Consider the following 21,169-nt stretch of genomic DNA (forward strand, 5'->3'; position numbering starts at 1 on the left):
ATAACAGCATTATTTTATGGAGCACCAAAAGGACATTACAAAATAATAATAATTGTATAAAATAGTTCTGGGTGATACAGCAAATAATACTCACTATAAATCCCAATACTATTTAGAGAGGCAGGTCAAAACACGGACAAATAAAAACAACTGTTTCTACCTGGCTTGTGACCACTCATAGCAGTTATGTGAAAGTATGTTTGAACTGATCTGGGAGTATGTATGTATGTATTAGGCCCCTGATCAACTGGTGACCTGGGTTTATTAAATCTGGCCCAGTGCATGCTGGGCTTCAGTCTCCTGAAATGAATGGATGTTTTTGTTATACATGTTATTGTCTATTTTTACTCTCATGTCTCATGTCACATCTGTCATGAGATCTCATGTCATTATCAGTGTTTTAGACTGTTTAACCCACTGACTGTAAATAAAGATGGATAACGTAACAGCTCCCATAAGTCGATTGCCCCCTGGTGGCTGGTAGCAGTATAGATCAGAAACCCGGTTCCCTCCATGTTAGTGGATGGGACATACCCAAACTTAAAATTGTAAGTACAAATTAAATATTTTTTTTCTTAAAGCCGATTTCTGTCATTATCTGATATTATTACACTAATTTATGTACAAGTGTTGATTTTTCTTATAACTTTGTTTCAATAAGTTATAAAACAGGTTCACAGCTTTGATTGTTGACCTGATAGCATGGCTCAACCTCTGGTTGCTTCTGAACAGAATCTGGTTGCAAAATGTGTCACAAAGTCAGCAGCCCACTGTATTCATGATATTTTGTCTTCAGCTTGGCTATTGAAAGAAAGTGGTGACATGTTCGTCATCTTTATCTGAAGTCCGTGGTTCAACCCAAGGTTAGTTGGATTTCATCAGTTAACTACAGTGTTAAAAGCTGTAACTTCATAACATAAAATCATGTTAAATTGTCGGGGTAGTTATATGTTTGAAGCCTGTTTGCACCCTGTTCAGCCAAACAGAAGTGTATGTCGTACAGACGTGTTACAACTGTCAAATACATGTTTGTGTTACTCCTTACCATCCATGGCTTCAGTAATATAGCTGGCAGCACTGTGCGCCCTCCCCCTCTGCTCTGACTTCTCTGCAGATGAAGCCTGAGGTAACAGCATCGTACTGAGCTCTGTGGTGGATGTGGGGACCTGAGATGGAGAGAGTGAGTGTGGAAATGCAGCCAGTTTTAATACCAAGTGAAGCAAGGCTTAATAATATTCAGCCTTCATAATCACACATAGACACACACACACACACACACACATACACACACACTGATAAAGAATGCTGTAAAAGAACACATATTCAAGGTTCATTCATGAGCACAAGCTATCATCTACTTATCTGTTGCCGCGGTGATAGCATCACACACAGGTTTATGCCAGGTCAAATGGGTCAAACTTGGTGCAGTAATTTCTCTGTGTGTGTGTGTGTGTGTGTGTGTGTGTGTGTGCGTGTGCGTGTGTATGTGCACTTCCAGTCTCCAGGGCAACAGATAAGGAGGTGATGACTGCTCAATACATCAGAGAAATCAGTGTGCCACCACAGTGTGTGTGGGATCAGGAGCAGTCTGAATTCTAAATCATGAGGACATTTTGGTAAAGTGGGGACATTTTGACTATTTCTCACAACTTCAAAGGACCTTGATGTTAAGGGTAGGAATCAATTTAGGGTTAGAAGCTAGTAAAGACATTATGTCCATCATTATCCACAGTAAGATCCCTGTATATGCGTGTCTTTATATGGTTATTGTATTATCCATGTACTGTATTACTTTCTAGTGGCTCTCAGCCAGTTTATGTCTGTTGCTGTTTAGCTGTGGGGACTTGACCTTCCTCATGGGCAGGGGCATGTCTAGAGGAGTGGCCAAGGGTGACCATGGCCATCCCCAGAATCTGATTGACCACCCTGGTGGCTACCCCTAGAACAGACCCTGTTCTGATTTGTAGTTGGTCAAGTCCATCAACCCATACAGGCATATGCTGATCTACTAATTCAGCATCAGTTTGCCATTTCCAACTACTGCAGTCATGCTAAACTGAGTCCATAAGATCTAAAGTCTGGTCAGCATAGTTTTGACCAATGAGAGCTGTGGAGTGGGACAAGTTTTTTTCTCTACGAGGAAGTTGAGCGTAGTTTGGTACTACATGCCATGCTACAGAGAGATTTCAGTCACAGACTAAGTGAATTGATTAGACTATGTACAGCTGTCGATTGAAAGGTACAGTACGTGTAGTTAAGTTGACTTTTCTTCTGAATGTGTGAAAACTCTATCTAGCAACGGTACAGCAGTTGCATGTATAGGGAAAATGGTAACTGCACCATACCATCACTCGCTTGCTAGTCTGAGAGTGCAAACTCTTTTTTTTCTTAATTGAAGACTGACGATGTCGAAAAGCTTTTTGCATGTTCCGAATATAAGATGGTATTTTTTCCTGGAAATCCATCTGAAAAAATGGGTTCGTTTTATATTTGGGGTCTAGACTTTCAGAACACCATAGCCCTGCCAATAAGCAGTGCAGCATGTCAGTGCAGCTTCTCAGCCCTCAAACTCATTAAGGTCCATTTATGCACAACTATGGCAGACAACAGACTGAGCAACCTGGGTGTCCTCAGCACTGGGGCTAAAAGACCTTAGTTACTTGACAATGACAAGTTTATCAAATGTTTTGCCAGTGATAACAAAAATAGGGGAATTTATCTGATTTAAGATAGATTAGCCACAGAAGTCGTCTTGTATTATGGTCTATGATGTGAAAGCACTTTGTAGCAGGAGAACTGAACTGTGGAGTGTAAGATAAACACCAGAGCTTACTACCTTTATTTTACTTGTTTGAAGTCTACCATGTATGGAGGCACTTTGTAGCAGAGGAACTGCTCCCTCCTATTTTAATTATTATAACTCCCTATTGCACATGAGAGCTAACATAGTTAATATAACATAACATTAGTAAAGTACAAATTTTGGAGTTGAGGTTTGTTTGGTTATTTACACATTTCATAATTTATTTATGTATTGTCATTCACTTTTGTTGGTGGTTTTAACATGAAGTGTCTCATCACACATCCACAAAGTAGCATAGTTTTATCAGAAAACACATTCTTAAAAATATTGCCCCTTTTTCTCCTTTACAATGCACCCAGAGATTGGGCAGTATCTTAAAATACCAAAATCAATTTTTCTAAAGGACACAAAATCTAACTGTGCATAATGAATAACTTACTTAGCTAAATATCTAGCATCTCATTTGATATCACATTCAGATGACTGATTACATACTATTAACATACAAGTTTTGTAACAGTATGTAATAAAATGTAAAACATTTCAGCAAGGATAGAAAGAGGCAAGTTCCAGCAGTTCCAGTTTCAGCAAGTTCCTCTGAACAACATGTTAGTCTATGTTGTTATACACATGGTTGAACATTTGAATATACTATATTTGATCCATGTTCGGAACATGGAACATGTTCAACGCAACAGTGAGTGAGTAGGTGTAATCCTGGAGATAAAATCCAGAATAGAATTTAAAATCCTTCTTCTCACATACAAATCCCTTCATAATCAAGTTCCTTCATACCTCAAAGACCTCATAGTACCATATTATCCCAATAGACCACTTCGCTCTCAGAGTGCAGGTCTACTTGTGGTTCCCAGAGTTCTCAAAAGCAGAATGGGAGGCAGAGCCTTTAGCTATCAAGCTCCTCTCCTGTGGAACCAGCTCTCAGCCTGGGTTCAGGAGGCAGACACTCTCTGTACTTTTAAGGCTAGACTTAAAACCTTCCTCTTTGACAAAGCATATAGTTAGGGCTGGCTTCAGGCAACCCTGAACCATCCCTTAGTTAGTTATGCTGCTATAGGCCTAGACTGCCCGAGGACCATCGGTGCACTGAGCTCCCCTACCCTCTTCCCTGCCTATCTGCTCCTCTTTCTATCCTTCTCTCCTCCCCTTCCCTTTCCACTAACCTCCTCTCTCCCCTCCTCTTCTCTCCTCCCCCTTCATATGTATATGCCTCCACTGAATGTGAATGTGTGTAAAGTGCCTTGAGATGACTTTACTGTGATTTGACCTACAATACAAATAAAATAAATTGAATTGAATTGAAGGACAACTGATAAGCTGGTGGCAGGGTCATGGTTGCCCTGTTAGGATCCTAGATTTTGTACTTCCTGCCTCGAACTTTAATTTTGAAAGTCCAGTTCCTGTACCCCTGTTACCTAGTGTTTTGTAGCTTATTTATTTATCCTTATTGGTTTGCTAGATTGTGATGTTACCACATGGTGCTCACAATCCAGCCTGGCCTGCTGTGGATTCTGTCTGACTAAACCTGAATGCCTGCCAATATTATTTGATACCTGATGACCTTACCTGCCCCTGGAAATGCATTACTAGTTACTGGAACCTTAACTTGATTTCCAAAGGCATCATCTTACTATTTGAACCCTTAATTACTTGATTCATGACGGCCAAACTTGTTTTCTTGGTGGCCCATACTTGATCCCTGGATGTCTACCTGTTCCTAAAGGTCTTACCTGGTTCTTGAAAGATCTAATCCGATTACTGAAGTCATTACTTGACCCCTGATGGCTGAAGCCGTTTCCTGAATGTCGGACCTGATCCGCAATCTAACGTGACCTCCTGAAAACATCATATGAACTTTTATAAATCTAAGTCTTGATGGCCAAATCTGTTTCCTTAAAGCCTAACATGTTTCCTGAGAGCTAACCTGTACCTACAAGCAGACCTGATACCTGAAAAGGGCATCTGACTCCTGAATGCCTTACCTGACTCCTGAGAGAGTTAACTTGTGCTGAGAGCTAACCTGTGCCTGTGAGTTAACCTGACCCATGAGAGTTCATTTGACTCCTGAAGGTCACCTGACTACTGAGGACATAACCTGTTTCCTGAAAGCTAACCTGACTCCTGAGAGCTGATCTGTTATCTGAGAGCTACCAGATTACCTGAGAGGGCATCGGACTCCTGAAGGCCTCACCTGATGTCTGAGGACATAATCTAATTTTGAAGCTATCTTTTGATTATGATAACCAGGACCTGTCTCCTGAAGGCATTACCTGACTCCATATAACCCAAGTTGATCACTGAATGCCTGAGTTTACCTGACTTCTGTTAACCTGATCTGACATAAAAAGGTATTACCTGATTCCTTTATGGACTAATTAGAACTTTGATGGCTCAACCTGATTTTTCAGTACTTGACCTGGACTTTTATGGAGAACCCTGTTTACCTATCCAACTCAATTCAGCAGTAAGCATGACTTTTTCATTATTTCTACTTGTTACTCGTTATCTGTTCCTGGCCTTTCCTTACTTTTCTGTCTGAACCTGGTTTCTGATTTGATTCTCCATTGGTAATTAAATGAAGGTATTTAGTGGTATGTTTTGAAAATTCCTAAACTTGCATTTTGCATTGCCTGTTCTGACCTGAACCAGAAAGTCTCAGCATTTACTTTGTGCGTCTGTGACAACTGAAAGTCTTTGAAGTGTTTTATCTGCACTTATTCTCTAATTTTATTTCAAGTTCATTTTCTGTTTGCTGATTCTTATTTGGATTTTTGCATATGTACTTTTAACTGCTTTCTGTAAAGCACTTTGAATTATTGTGTATGAATTGTTCTATATGAATAAACTTGCCTTCTAATAAACACTGTAAAACTCTCTCTGGTCAAGCCTCCTTTTTGAGATCAAACTCCCTTCCCTCAGTGAGCAAATCCTGACATGCTCAGTGATGAGTGTGGGGAGCTAAGCCCCATCTGGTCCAGTCCACAGCAGAGGTACTACAGCACAAAGAACTGAAAAACATAATGCTGGCTGTGATAGAGAGGTGTCAGAAAACAGTGTTCAGTTTGCTGTGTATGGACCTGTGTAGCTGCAGACCGGTCAGAGTGCTTATGCTGACCCCTGTCCATAACTGAAAACTCCACAATAGACAGGGAGCAATTGAAGGAGGAGGCCTGGTCTGATGAATCATGTTTCGTTATAAATCATGTGGATACAGGATATGTGCTGCTTGTCACTCACCTGGAGAAGAGATGGAATGTGTTTGGGGGGGGGGGCAAGTCTGGTCCATGGAGGCCACAACTTAGAGGATTTGCCACAGATGTCCTGGTGTCAGACACCAGAGAAACCTTCAGCGCTGTTTTGGAGGCTTGAGTGGGAACTACGCAGTATTAACACTGGACAATCAGTGTAGCCTAACAAAAATAAAGGCTAGATAGTGTAAACCATCTACCCAACACTCCTCTTAAAACCTACATTATTACATTGAAACCTTTGCTTATGGTCATAAGCTCTGTGTAGTGACCAAAAATAATGGGATCATACAGTTCAGTACAAGGGCATCTGACCATGATGCCTCCAGGAGTCTACTCTGTGGAGGTTTTCCAGGCATGTCTAACTGGGATTACACCATGTGCAGACCCTGATCATGATGGAGGGATTTTTGTCCCATCCCGTCTTGGAGTACTTCAGGATCTCCAGCAGAAAATGGAAAAACACCTGATGAAGTCTGAATAATTACCTATGCTACATGGTTTGATGCATTTATATTTCATCAGTTTCAGGAGAAGTATTCATATTGTTTACTTAAATAAAAGTAGCAATACAAATACAACTTAATACTCCTTAAAAAAATACTACTTAAAATAATGCCTTGCACGTCAATTTTTCTGCCATACTGTCTTCTATAGTGTTTCATAGCAACTGGCCAAACTGCTTTTGCTGACAAAGATCATGTGATGCAACTGAAAGCTCGAACACAGCTGTTCCCACAGTCACGAATTAATGTTTTTCATGACTGCAATGTTCTATCAAATGGGAATATTTGAAATATCAGACATATATCCTTTAAATGTAGCCATTCTTTGGTTTCTTTGAGGCCACTGGTTTTTTCTCATTTTCAGTTCTGCAGGTTTTAACAGCGTTTGGCTGTTCAATGTGACTTGTACAGATGAATCTGACAGTGAGCTCAGGAGAATTTAGGACCTCTCAGCCCTCACAAAGATGAATCTGGATGAACCTAATTTGTGCTCAGGTGTGATTACATAACACTTCCTGGTAACTGTTCCTCCAATGAAATGTGACACATAGGTCTAAAGGTTGCTACCCACGGCCAGGCCTACATCCTGTCTGTGTGGCAGGCAGGGAAGCACCGTGGAAACACACACACATACACATAAGAATCACACTAACAACAGCCAGCTGTGCACTAATTTGGCTTCAGCTAGTGGCTCTGTGTTTCTATGGTAACACTTCTGCAGCGACCAAGCGTCTGCGGCCTCCTTCCTCCTCCTACTCATCTTTCTATCAGTCTGAGCAGCAGGCCCCAGGTCCATGTCTTTCATCGACACGAGGAAGCATAAGTATTTCAAAGCAGGAAGCTCTGCACAACTCTAAATTCCCACACAACAATTTCTATCTTCTATTTAGTGTTGCCCATTTCCAAATGAGGAAACCAATCACTACTCTGATGGAAGTTTCATTCATTTACTATATTTGTTGGAACATAGCATCTCTTCCACAGCAATGCTCAAAGTGGAAAGAAATAATGCAATTTTCTCTTTTTTACATTTCTGTGTGTATTGAACAGTCTCAGTAAATCATTCACAAATGCATTTTGAATTTCTACAATGACTACACTCATTTAATAATAGAAAACGTACTTTTTGGGGTCAGACATGTTGACAAACAACTTGGTCTTTGTTCGTCTACTGGAATAAGTGCAGAACATTCACACCTGTCATCAGCTGTTTGTCACTTCTATCTGTGCCAACCAAAAATACAACTTTTACTCCTTTGAGTAAAAGTTGGCCAAGTAAGGTCATTGTTAACATTATAACATCTTGTTGGTGTAACGAGTACCACTACTGTTTGCTTGATTAGCCTGCAAGAAGTTTGGCTTTAGCACTGAATGAGTTGCATTTGAAAATATATTACAATAACTATGATAATGTCATATTGTGCTGTTGACAGGCTAGCATTAGTGTAATGTTACACTATAGAGTAGAAACACAGGAGCCAAATTATGTCATGTAGTGCCCCCATGGCAATTATAAGACCCATAAAAAATGATGAGGAAATTAATTATGAGAAAAGCTATGTCAGTGTGTTGGTGAGCAAGTGTAAAAACATGGACATTGTGCGCCAGTGTGTACCAGTCCACTTCGAGTGCTGACCAGTTCCAAAAAATGCATAACTTTTATATAATTAGCACAGTTGTAGCACAGCACAATAAAATAATTTCACACTGTGTCTATGTAGTGAAAGCAAGACACAAAATCATGAAATCAGAGGATGAACATATTGAGGGCAACTCAAGAACAATAAATTGCACTGAGCTACTGAATTAATTCAAATAGGCGGCTCTATTATGTGCATTCTATTTAAAGCTGTACTTAAAATGTATGGAAATAATTGTATTAGTGCTACACTCAGTGGTCACTATGAGTGCAATACAACGGCTCTGCCATAAGACCTACAGTGGGTACGGAAAGTATTCAGACCCCTTTAAATGTTTCACTCTTTGTGTCATTGCAGCCATTTGCCAAAATCAAAAAAGTTCATGTTATTTCTCATTAATGTACACTCAGCACCCCATCTTGACAGAAAAAAACAGAAATGTAGACATTTTTGCAAATTTATTAAAAAAGAAAAACTGAAATATCACATGGTCATAAGTATTCAGACCCTTTGCAGTGACACTCATATTTAACTCACATGCTGTCCATTTCTTCTGATCCTCCTTGAGATGGTTCTGCTCCTTCATTGGAGTCCAGCTGTGTTTAATTAAACTGATTGGACTTGATTAGGAAAGGCACACACCTGTCTATATAAGACCTTACAGCTCACAGTGCATGTCAGAGCAAATGAGAATCATGAGGTCAAAGGAACCGCCCAAGGAGCTCAGAGACAGAATTGTGGCAAGGCACAGATCTGGCCAAGGTTACAAAAGAATTTCTGCAGCACTCAAGGTTCCTAAGAGCATAGTGGCCTCCATAATCCTCAAATGGAAAAAGTTTGGGACGACCAGAACTCTTCCTAGACCTGGCCGTCCAGCCAAACTGAGCAATCGTGGGAGAAGAGCCTTGGTGAGAGAGGTAAAGAAGAACCCAAAGATCACTGTGGCTGAGCTCCAGAGATGCAGTAGGGAGATGGGAGAAAGTTCCAAAAAGTCAACTATCACTGCAGCCCTCCACCAGTCGGGGCTTTATGGCTTAGTGGCCCGACGGAAGCCTCTCCTCAGTGCAAGACACATGAAAGCCTGCATAGAGTTTGCCAAAAAACACATGAAGGACTCCCAGACTATGAGAAATAAGATTCTCTGGTCTGATGAGACCAAGATTGAACTTTTTGGCGTTAATTCTAAGCGGTATGTGTGGAGAAAACCAGGCACTGCTCCTCACCTGCCCAATACAATCCCTACAGTGAAACATGGTGGTGGGAGCATCATGTTGTGGGGGTGTTTTTCAGCTGCAGGAACAGGACGACTGGTTGCAATTGAAGGAAAGATGAATGTGGCCAAGTACAGAGATATCCTGGAAGAAAACCTCTTCCAGAGTGCTCAGGACCTCAGACTGGGCCGAAGGTTCACCTTTCAACAGGACAATGACCCTAAGCACACAGCTAAAATAACAAAGGAGTGGCTTCGGAACAACTCTGTGACTGTTCTTGACTGGCCCAGCCAGAGCCCTGACCTAAACCCAATTGAGCATCTCTGGAGAGACCTGAAAATGGCTGTCCACCAATGTTGACCATCCAACCTGACAGAACTGGAGAGGATCTGCAAGGAAGAATGGCAGAGGATCCCCAAATCCAGGTGTGAAAAACTTGTTGCATCATTCTCAAGAAGACTCATGGCTGTACTAGCTCAAAAGGGTGCTTCTACTCAATACTGAGCACAGGGTCTGAATACTTATGACCATGTGATATTTCAGTTTTTCTTTTTTAATAAATTTGCAAAAATTTCTACATTTCTGTTTTTTTCTGTCAAGATGGGGTGCTGAGTGTACATTAATGAGAAATAAAATGAACTTTTTTGATTTTGGCAAATGGCTGCAATGACACAAAGATTGAAAAATTTAAAGGGGTCTGAATACTTTCCGTACCCACTGTATCTTTAAGAAGCTCATAATGGTGATGTTAGAACTATGAAGGTGGTATTACAATGTACTAAGGTGTATTTTGTATTTTATGTCCTTACCATTTACATACAAGGGAGGTATAAGAAATACTACAAATTTACTGTGACCTTGATGCTTGCATTAAACTTTATAGATGTACCTAATAAAGGGGACAGTCTATTTCTGCTTTACTTGTACTTCTTCCCCTGCTTCTTCTTCTTATGTAACAGAGTGGGTCTAGGGGCAAGTTGTCAGCAGGTGGAAATGACTGAACACCTCCAGGCATGGAGCTGCTGTATTTGTCCTTATGATATTCTAACCTATTGCCTGATGGAGAAAAGGCACAACTGTAGACAAGTATTTAAAAAAAAGAAATCCCTTATGGCGTGAATATGCCTGGCTTTCAGCTGCTATAGCTTTTATAAGCTTTTTCTGTAAGAGAGATAAAAGTGATACCACATCTCAAAACTGTGGGTGCTGTATTTCCGAAGGCTGCTTCCAAGGACATTGTACTAGTAGACAGAGCCTAGTCCATGAAAAATATTTGTCACTGCAAGTCGTGGTATTGTCTGCGAAACTAATAATAGTACCAGTGATGAAAATTAATTAATGCTTCCAAGACTACAAGGATATCCGAACTGAAACATGAGCAAAACAACCCTCGACCTAAGTGAGATTGATTCTTTCCAAACATTCTGAGACTTGGTCAAATTTAATGAAAATGAAAGTAACAGACATATTACAGCTCAATAATTGAGTGTGTGTGTGTGTGTGTGTGTGTGTGTATGCATCTAGTGTGTACAGGTGCAAGCATAATGCAAGCACTAAGTGAAGGAAAATGTTGTCTGTGCCCATTTTGGAGAATATCCATACCTAGAAGCTATCAAAAAGAGTGTGTTTCCTGTGTGTGAGTGTATTACTGTAAACAATACACACACAGGTTTTTTTATTTTCCTGCATGTGTTTGGTCACTGAGTCATGCAGTGTAAGTGTGAGCTGATTACCATCTCTGATGCTCATTTCAGAAGGCCGGTGTGTGTGTGTGTGTGTGTGTGTGTGTGTGTGCGTGTGTGTGTGTGTGTGTGTACCTGATGTTACTCACATTGAGGGGACTTCCTGGTGCAGACCAGATTTTTTTTTTCCAAGATGTTTTAAGGCATGTTGAAATTGTCTGCTAAGACAATTTTCTATTTTCTAAAAGTCGTTTTCTAAAAAAAAAAGTTAATAAACCTCTGAACAGGGCCTGAAAATACATTTGGTCTTCGTCCTTGTGAATTTCTAGATTCATGAATATTTGCAAATTACTACACACTGCCCATTGCTGCTGCTTCCCTTAGGCAGACCCGTGAAATCAGTGTGTCTCAGGATATGATGGCAGGAGGTATAACTTGGACAGATTCAGTTGTACATATTTGAGCTCCATTAGGACACAAAGTCTGATAAGAGACTGTTTCATAAAGTGGCAGACTTACAATAGTGATGGGGAAATGTATGTATTGTATTACCTGTTAGCTTGTACCTGCTACATGATTTCATGTTGTTAATTACAATGTTTAGTGTTGTTTTACAGTCTGGATGCAAGTTTGTTGACAAACCTAATCCAGCAACAGAGAACCAGTAGGTTACCAGCACTCAGGCTATTACCGGGGACTTAAACATAATACTCTGCTCTCAATGTCTCATATAAATGTTAAATAAATAAATAGAAATGGCAGATATTTACTAGGTGAATTTGCTTTCCCATTTTGGCCTCGTAAATTTTATTTGTATGGTTGAGCCAAACAGATGTCCACCCCTTTCAGCAAAGGCATGTGAAACTGCCCTCCACTAGTCAGTATGGTGGAAGGCAGTTATTTATGAAAACTAATTTTTTAGTGGATTGGGTTTTGTGTGCAGCTTTTTGTAATATTATGCAGCAGCACTATTGGTTTGTTCCTAGCACTGGTGTGTTGTCTGGGAGTCTGTGCATAAAGGAAGGACACCTTAGTACCATGCGTGTGTTGGTATGTGTGGTTTTAGCCCATGATGCCATAGCAGTAGCACAATGTGTGTGTGCGTGTGTTTGTGTAGATGGGGGGAATACCACAGCATTGTTATCTCAGCTGGTAGATATGAGGATATGTGTGTGAGTGTGTGTGTGTGTGTCTTTAACCCATGATATCAGAGCGGAGTTATGCAAAGCGCTGATTCATAATTCACATGTCTGAGTGTTGGATGGCTGCATGCTTCACCATTGTTTCCACTGTGACCAACACACTCACACACGTACTCACTTAGGACACAGTACTCACACTCTCCTCCTTGACCTTCTCCATGGTGCAGGCAGGCAGCTGCCCCTGCATTGGTGGTGGAGAAACCCCGTTCTGGTCCATAGCAACAAATAGCTTCCCATTGATGTTTAAAGTTGGATAAAATACCTGCGGACGGAGGAAATCAGACTCCTGAAAGCTGCATAGACTTTTCATCTTTAGTTTCAGTTTAATCTTAACTTATTTTACACCTCAACTCAAATAAAGCAGCTTAGGTGTAAGAAGTCTAACCATGTCACATTAGCTTATTTAATCTATGTTTAAAAAAAGGTAAACAAAAAGACTTCCAATCTACACCATGTTACCTGACCTTATTACATTTAGCAAAGTATAGATACATGTCGTTTTATCTGTTATCATGTTAAACTGGTCAAAGTTTGTGACATTTTATGTTATATACACTACATTACAGCAAAACATTTCCACATATTTGTCATCTAATTTGATGAACTAATTTCTTATCTAAAAAATCAAATCTAATGTCATTCCCTCTAATCTTATCTCGTTTGACAAAATATATTCACGTGCTGCTGTCTCATGTCATTATTCTCACCTCTGCTAAAAATATCTAATGTCATGCTTTGACACTGTGATAATATAAATACATGTCATATATGAAATCTACTTGTATGTCATTTTAAATGATCTAACGTGATAAGTTTCATCTCATCTTTTCTTAATTAAAATATCTCAACCAACTAAAACTAATTATCTGACTAAATCTAATCTCATGCAACATTGCTTGTTTCAAATAAATGTCCATGGCATTTATATTATGCATTTAAATTACTCTAATCCATCTCATTTATTCAATTTTTATTTTTAATTTCATACTCAACTAGTCTTAGTTTATCTAACTAAATCTAATTTTCTTCTCAAATCTGACCTAATTTAATTAGGAAATATAATTTTTACTTACAATTGCATGCAATTGCATGAGACTAGTATAAGCTTTGTGCCATTAATCTTCTACTATCTAATCTCATTTTAGCTAAAAATATCTAATTCCATGCTATGGCTATCTGGTAATATCAGTTCATGCCATTTTAATCTGCCCTGTTCAATCTCGTCAAATTTTAATGTGCTTTATTAAATGTAATCTTTTTTTTATCTCATCCTTAGTTAATCTCATTGTATCTAAGTACTCTCATGGCATGCTATCTGAACTGTTTTAATTCATGAAACGTTGGTTATATAATACCAGTCTTGTGTCATTTGTGTAAATTGTCCAGGCCAGTTTCATTAATTTGTTTTTTTTTTAATTCTTCTGTTGAACCACAATTCAAAAGCAATGTCTGATTTTCATTACTTAATTTTCAGTAAATTTTTAATTATTATTACTTTTGTCAGTTTGAAGTTATTACAGTGACCATTATGGATTTTTCTTTCTTTAATGGAAGGGTACGAACAATTTTGTCCACTTGTGTATAAGTACAGGTATAGATTGATTATTTAATCTCATCTAACCCGATGAGCTCTGCTCCAGTTCTTGTCATCTTGTCATCTGGTCTCATCTAACAAAGTCAGCAGTATCTTCATAGTGAATGTTTATGAGATGTAATTGCAGTAAACGTCTGTGCGTGTGCAGCTCACCTGGGAGCTCCTGCTGGTCGTGCTGTAGGTGCTTGGTCGACGTTTGGGTCGTGGATGTTGCAGAATGCCACTGAAAGTCCCACCACTGTAGGTTCGACACCCGATGCCCTCTGCTGCATCACCAGGGATGCTGTACTCGTCATCAGCCATCTCTCCCTCTGAACCTCGGCTTCTCACTCGGAAGTTAAAGATGGATGACACTTGACTGTTTCGCCGACTTCTTGTCGAGAAGGAGCGAACGAGTAGGGGGTGGATGGGCTTGAGGATGAAAAGAGCATATGAGAGTCATTGGTTCATACAGTAGGGATATATTAATTTGACAAAATGAAATGATACAAATTGAAACTGTTCTTCCTGCACCTTTTCACCCTCCGCCTGCAGCAGCTTTTCTTCTGACAGGTTTGCCTCCATGTCAGCCATTCCCACCAGTGCCTGGCTTCGCCTTCGCTCCTCCAGGGTGTCTAGTTGTGGGCCAAAGGGTGAAAGGTCTGGTGACATCAGTGAGTCTGAGTCAAGGGCTTTTTGGGTGGCAGTCTGGTTGACTAATTCCGTGTCCTTAAAGGAGACCAGATAAAATATAACGAGTGGATTAAGTAGAATATATATATATATACATACACATATATAAAACAGAGAGCTGGCAGAAGGAAAAAGAAAATAAGTGGATACACATTCAGGAAACAGGTCTAGCCTCTTCGTGCTACCTAATCATCACTTCATCAATCGATTTACCTGTTGCTCTTTCTTGAGTCTCTCCATGGCCTGCTGAAACTCTCGTTCTTTTTGGCAGGCCTCAGCAATGGTTGCCTGGTTCTGCTCCTCGTATGCCATTGCAACCACAGCCAGGATGAGGTTGACCAGGTAGAAGGAGCCCAGAAATATCACCACCACAAAAAATACCATGTATGTTTTCCCAGCCGAACGAAGTGTCTGCAGGTACATATAAATCAAAACATATTAGGAGAAATAAGAGTATTCTTCGAGCAGGTCAATATGCCTGTAAATTCCTGAAGAGACATAAATTCAAGATTGTAATTTCCAAGGTGTCTGGGGGGAAAATTGCATAATACCCGATAACTGTCCATCTGTACAGTTTCAGTTACTAAACTCTCTCTGTACCTTGTCCTCTGATTGTCTAGCTGTTGAAATCCTAATGAGATATGAAAGGACTGCCAATATTTACCATGTACTCATGCTAAAAAGCTTTTCAAGCAGCCGCAAGTGTCTCTCATGCTCCAAATAGGCTGCTCCACTGTGTGATTGGTCAAGGTTATTGATGACAGTATGCAGCCTGAGAGGACATTACTCAGGGCAAAAACAAATTAAAAAAATGCTGCCACCAAATTTGTCTGAAGCTTAGGTTAAAAACAAAATAAGGTCAGGACATATACATGTGTACATCTATGTACTATACATAAACAGATATCCAAATGTGATTACCAAATATGCATACACTACACACGATGAACCCCTGTCACAACCAAAATGACCCTTTCCCATAAACATTACCTGGTGATAAAGGTTTTCCCAGTAGTCTTGTGTCATCAGACGAAATAAGGACAGAAAGGCCCACCCAAAGCTGTCAAAGCTTGTGTAGCCATAATTGGGGTTCCTTCCTGCCTTCAGACAGTCAAACCCATCTGGGCACTTTCTGCAACACAAACACATACACACCAAGCTGTCTATTTTGTTTTATTTGTTGTTACCAGCAGAAATGTCTGCATATTTTGTTGTACTTGGGAATTCAAGACCACAGGATTTTCAGGTTCTGGTTTTGAAGGTATTAAAGATGCCAACCATCAAGTGATCAGGGGGTGGGTGATTACATAACTATAGCTACTCTTTCTCTCAAATCTGTGATTTGGAAAATCTAACACCACACTATTGTGCAGGAAGTGGGTGTAGGAACATTTTGAAAGTGAGACATTTCAATCAGAAAATTAAAAAGAGCACATGACTATCAATTCATCTATTTATCGATTTATTCAACTATCTACTTGAGCGATATATTCCTGATACAAACACCAGCTCTGTTTCATCACTGTTTTGAACTGAATGCTTGTTAGCGTGTATGAACAGGACTTGCCCACATGTGTCACCACGGAGACAGAACAGATGGACACAGGGACGGCATTCATCATAATTGATATTCCACAATCATATCCTATCACATTCATCACCACCCACACAGTCACATCTGATCCACTGATGCACAGCAGTCCCATTGGTGGCTTGCTGGTCAGTGGAGGGAGGGCTACTGCTGTTTACAGATGAGATGAGAAGCTCCTGCTTCTGCCCACAGTGAAAGTCACACTGAAATCAGTGCATCATAAGCCAAAATCAAAAAGGTCAAAGGTCAGAGGTTGCAGCAACCTGAAGCTATTCCTCAGATCTCCACATAATTGCACGAGATTGGTTGTAATTTTCTTGTTATAAACGCTAAAGCAATACCTTCTTTATTTCAGACTTCAGACCTTTCCTCCTAATAGAGAAAATGTGGTGCACAGCTGTGATGGAGGTGTTCAGTATGAGGACAGTGAGCGTGCAGATAATTACTAAGAATGATGCTATGATAAACAGGTCAAGTGCTTCATGGGAAATCTATCCAGTGCCAACACAATAAACCTCATACACAAAAAAGCAAGAGCAGGCTTACACATTCATCCATTTGTGTTCAGACAAGACGTTTTCTCCACAGGTTTGTTCAGTGTATGTATTCCACCCAAAACAGTCAATGTATCAACTGTACAGCTGGCTAACAATATGAACAGCAATCACACTCTGCTTGTGTGTTTTTGTGGTTGACTCCGACTCAGATGATCTTTGCAGCCTCTTCAGTTCTGTTGTCCTATTCTGAAAATGCAGTTTAATTAAAAATGTATGTGTCTTTGCCAAGACACATACAATGTGGTGCCAAGTTGTACCACATCTACACCGAGCTTTACTTTCTGGCTGAGCATATCCTAACATGAAAGGATGACTATATGCCAGAAATGTCCAATAAACAGGTGTTGATAAGTTATTTGTGTGAATTTCGTTCGAAAGCTTTTAGCTAACAACTGGTTTGTTAAATAACAAAATGCATAAATATAATGAAACACATTCAATCTGTATGAAATTGTTTGCCTGATTAAGAACGAACTCTCGTGGGATTCTGGGAGTTGACCTATCCACTTAGTGTAAAGGTCCCATATATTTTAGAGGTACCTAAAGATGTGTCACAATTTGATCAGTGATGAAGCAGAATAATAACAAAGACAAAAAGAAGCATCAGTGGCACAAGTACTTCAAGCCAAGTACAAAAAGTGAAGGATGCTAATGTTCCCATGACAGCTAGAAGAACGTTAAAGATTAATAAGTTGACAAACAGAGGTTTTATTAAAACACCTGAAGTTTACAGTTCACTGACAGATTAGGAAACCTTAGCCTTGGAGGGAGTGGAGCAGTTATAATCCATGAAGAAGAAGACACAGCACAGCAGCACGAACAAACCTCTGGTTTAACAAGGCTCTAAGTCACAGAGGAGCTTCATGCTGAGTCACAGAAAAGGTTGCCACTGTGCAGACTCTATCTGGGGATTCAGACCGACAACCCTGCAGTCACAAACCCACTCCCATGACCTATGCCGGCTGGCACCGCCCCCACTGGGCTGCCTCAGCAGCTGCAAAGCTTTTAAGCAGCAGCTCAAGCTGACTCATCACCAGCCAACCTGCTTGTATTTATTGTCACCTTACTACACAACATTTGGTGGGAGCTGGTAATGGTAATTCATCAAGGACACATGTAAATAAACTATCTTGTTATATAAGGTTTACATAATACAGCTGTGTGAAAGGAAAAGATGGAACAAAACATTTGGTGAAAACTGCAGAGTTACAGCAAAGACATTAAAATCATTAAAATGGTGTTTACATTTGATATACTAAAAGTGTGCACATACAGGATAAGTGCATGGATAATGATATTACATCATTAATAAATAATTTAAATGTTATTCAATAATATATATGCTGTAAATTGGCATTGGCATTATTAACACTGGTGTTTTACGTGATACTACAGAGCTGTTAGAATCTTGGCTCAGTCTTGTAACAGCAGTTCAAATGCTAATATATGTTAATCTGTATGGAGTTGAGTGAAATGCTGTGTAAGGTGTAAACAACGGCAAACCCCTGTGTTGTTGTGGAGACCAATGCAAAATGTTGAGAGAGTTTGTGGCCCAGGAGAGTAGACCTTTCGTACACTTGGCAACTCTAACCAGTCGCTCTGACGACCCACCCAGACTGCTGCCAGAGGAAAACAGCAGGAGCAAACCAGGATGAGGAGCTGCCACAATTCAATGAAATCAAAAGCTGTAGTTTTATATAGCGCATGGTGACACTGGATGCTAATATGGATGCTATATGAGCTACGGTATTGTATATATATCGTATATACCCAATATAATTTTTCATGAAAATGCATCTTAGTAAATGATATTAAGTATACTTACGATACTAACTATTCGAGCTCTAAACTTTTATGTCAATACACCTGCAAGAAATACAGCATATCAGAATGTAATGTCAGGAGATGGTGAGCCCAAAAAGACAGTCTTAGAAATGCTAATATAATGAGAGGCACAGCCTAATTTATTCAATCCAGATGAATTGTAGGTGAAAATTATTTTCAAATGAAAGCATTTTCTTTTTAAAAGACAAGAGTTGCTTTTTAAAATGCATTTTTCCAAAAGGTACACCTTGAAAAGGGGGTTCGTCTTATATTCATGAAAATATGGTAATCAATAAGCCATCTACTTCTCACAAACCTCTGAGACTTATCGTCATCTTATTAGTGCAAACCAAACATAAGTGCCTCAGAATGGCTGTGGTGGTTTGTCAGTAATTAAGGCTGGAAAATGCAATGACTGTATTTGCAACTGATCCTGATTTATTCTCAGATGGTTTTTACCAACCACTGCAGTAATAACAGCTAACATTATCAATATTTTATAATTAGGAAATAATTTATTCTTATTGCTTGTATTTATTACTACAATAATTATGTATTACATAGCAACAGTTACCCTAGACTTTCATTCATGGGTTACACCATCACCTCTTTTCTTTTAGCTGTATTTAAATTTTCTACATTTCCTTCATTCCATATACTATGCATATGCTGTATAGTATATGCAATGTATACAATGTATATTTTATTTCCTTTCTGTAATGTGTAGCTTTTAGTGCAATGCAAAAAACAGGCTGCTAGTTTGTGCAACAACAGGCAAACATCCAATTCTGGAAAAAACATGTTGTTAGATATTTTTACTGTAGCTTGAATGAGACATGATCTTGAATAGTTATCTGAGAATATACTGTATTTGAATATGCTTTTGTAAAGCTATAAAGGGGTTTCATTAAAATGCAAAATCTGATGTAATAACTAATATTTCATCAAAAACTATAGTCAACAGATGCCTACACAAAGATTACAGTAACAATCCAAACTTTACAATAAGACAGCACCTGAGAAACAACTTGAGTGCATACTACTGATCCATTACAGCAATCAATGTTGATTGCATAATAAATATTTCAAATAGCAAATTAGGATTAGAGACCCATTAACCAATGTATCTAATAATAGCAGAGCAGAGTACAACAGCAAGTGATTTCATCCAGGTCAGTTTATAGTAGCAGTGCATAATATCAAACTTACAGCATATCTATCAACAGTTATCACTATTAGCTTTTCATATCCAGTCTTTATGGTTTCAGAAACTGACTGCAAATCATATATTAACAGTATGCATGCCAAAAATGTGTAAGTAATGTGGTAAAACAAAAACTATAGTGCGTGTGATACAAAAAGCGGAGTAGCATGAACACCACATATCAATGTCAACTTAGTTAAAAAATTCAAACTGACAGCTGATTTAAGATTAAGATTTACGATACAGTTTTGGAAATCAGATAACAAAATCTGATGGAACTACTGATACGAACATCACAGAAACAACAATCAATGTTAATTCAATGATAAGTGTTCGTATATGATGATGATCTATACTGTAAGAGTAGCTAATATTACAAACACTAAGGTCTAAGGTAAGTGACAAATGAGGGGAAAAAGCAACTACACACATTGTGGAGCGTTAACACCAATAACACTGGGGATGAAGTCATCGCACAGACAAACTATGACTAACGAGTCATCACATTAAGGCAGTCATCTCTTGATGCCAGTTAGACTGACACCAACCCTGAGCAAGGCCACCGCATCCACCACACACACACACACACACACACACACACACACACACACACTCAATGTGATGTATCTGTGTGTCATTCCTGCACTTTCATCCATCCATCCACCCATCTCATGGCAAGTGAGTCAACATGGTGGCATGTGAGTGGGGTGAGTGGATGTGAAGTGTGTATGATGGGTTGACTGAGTATGTGTGTGTGTGTGTGTGTGTTTAAGAAGCTTGAGGACATAAAGACTGTGTTTGAGAGGTTTGGAAAATGCAGACATGATGCTAAGTGGAGTGTGTGTGTGTGTGTGTGTCTGAGGTGTTGGGGTGAGAGAGCCGGCAGTTATCTCTCACACACACCTCTGTCTGTGTTAATGGATGGATGGCACTTCAGACCCCCCACTTACACTGAAGGGGGGCCCCTCAGCCTGGCACCTAAACACCTACAGTACATCAACTAACACACACAAACACAATTGTGTCTACAGTGAAAGAACATCTGACAAGCTGCTGGTGCAACAACACAAAGATCCAATCACATTTTCCAATTTTTAAATAGAGCCACAATGGGAAAATAATTTCAAATAATTACAAAAATTACACCAAGTGTGTTGAGGGCAGAGTAATATTTTTTTACTTATATTTTAAGACTGTCAAAATAACACAGGGCCCCAGTGCTGTCACATCATGTTGTTTTTTTGTTTGTTTTACTAAATCATGCGTACAAATAAGCTAAACAAACAAATTAACTAGTTAAACGTGCACAGGAAATCCTAAAATCATGCTCACAGTCCTGAAACAGCAATAAAATTACTATGGATGACTTTGAAAAAAAGTAGACTGGGAGGCAGAGCCTTTAGCTATCAAGCTCCTC

At 39.4% G+C, this 21,169-nt stretch overlaps 1 protein-coding gene and 1 pseudogene across 1 annotated transcript in view; one reads left to right on the forward strand and one right to left on the reverse strand.

The window, feature by feature from the left end:
- LOC113143885 (zinc finger protein 208-like) overlaps nt 1–21,169 on the forward strand; it is a 905,597-nt pseudogene that overhangs the window by 662,818 nt on the left and 221,610 nt on the right.
- LOC113143883 (sodium channel protein type 4 subunit alpha-like) overlaps nt 1–21,169 on the reverse strand; it is a 240,378-nt gene that overhangs the window by 102,509 nt on the left and 116,700 nt on the right. The window contains exons 10-15 of the mRNA XM_026329485.1: nt 15,567–15,708; nt 14,790–14,987; nt 14,418–14,612; nt 14,058–14,315; nt 12,447–12,572; nt 1,046–1,166 (exon numbers count right to left, since the gene is read on the reverse strand). Coding sequence (XP_026185270.1) covers nt 1,046–1,166; nt 12,447–12,572; nt 14,058–14,315; nt 14,418–14,612; nt 14,790–14,987; nt 15,567–15,708 — 1,040 coding nt within the window. The remainder of the gene's footprint in view (nt 1–1,045; nt 1,167–12,446; nt 12,573–14,057; nt 14,316–14,417; nt 14,613–14,789; nt 14,988–15,566; nt 15,709–21,169) is intronic.

Source organism: Mastacembelus armatus, unplaced genomic scaffold (assembly GCF_900324485.2).
Source record: "Mastacembelus armatus unplaced genomic scaffold, fMasArm1.2, whole genome shotgun sequence".
NCBI lineage: Eukaryota > Metazoa > Chordata > Actinopteri > Synbranchiformes > Mastacembelidae > Mastacembelus > Mastacembelus armatus.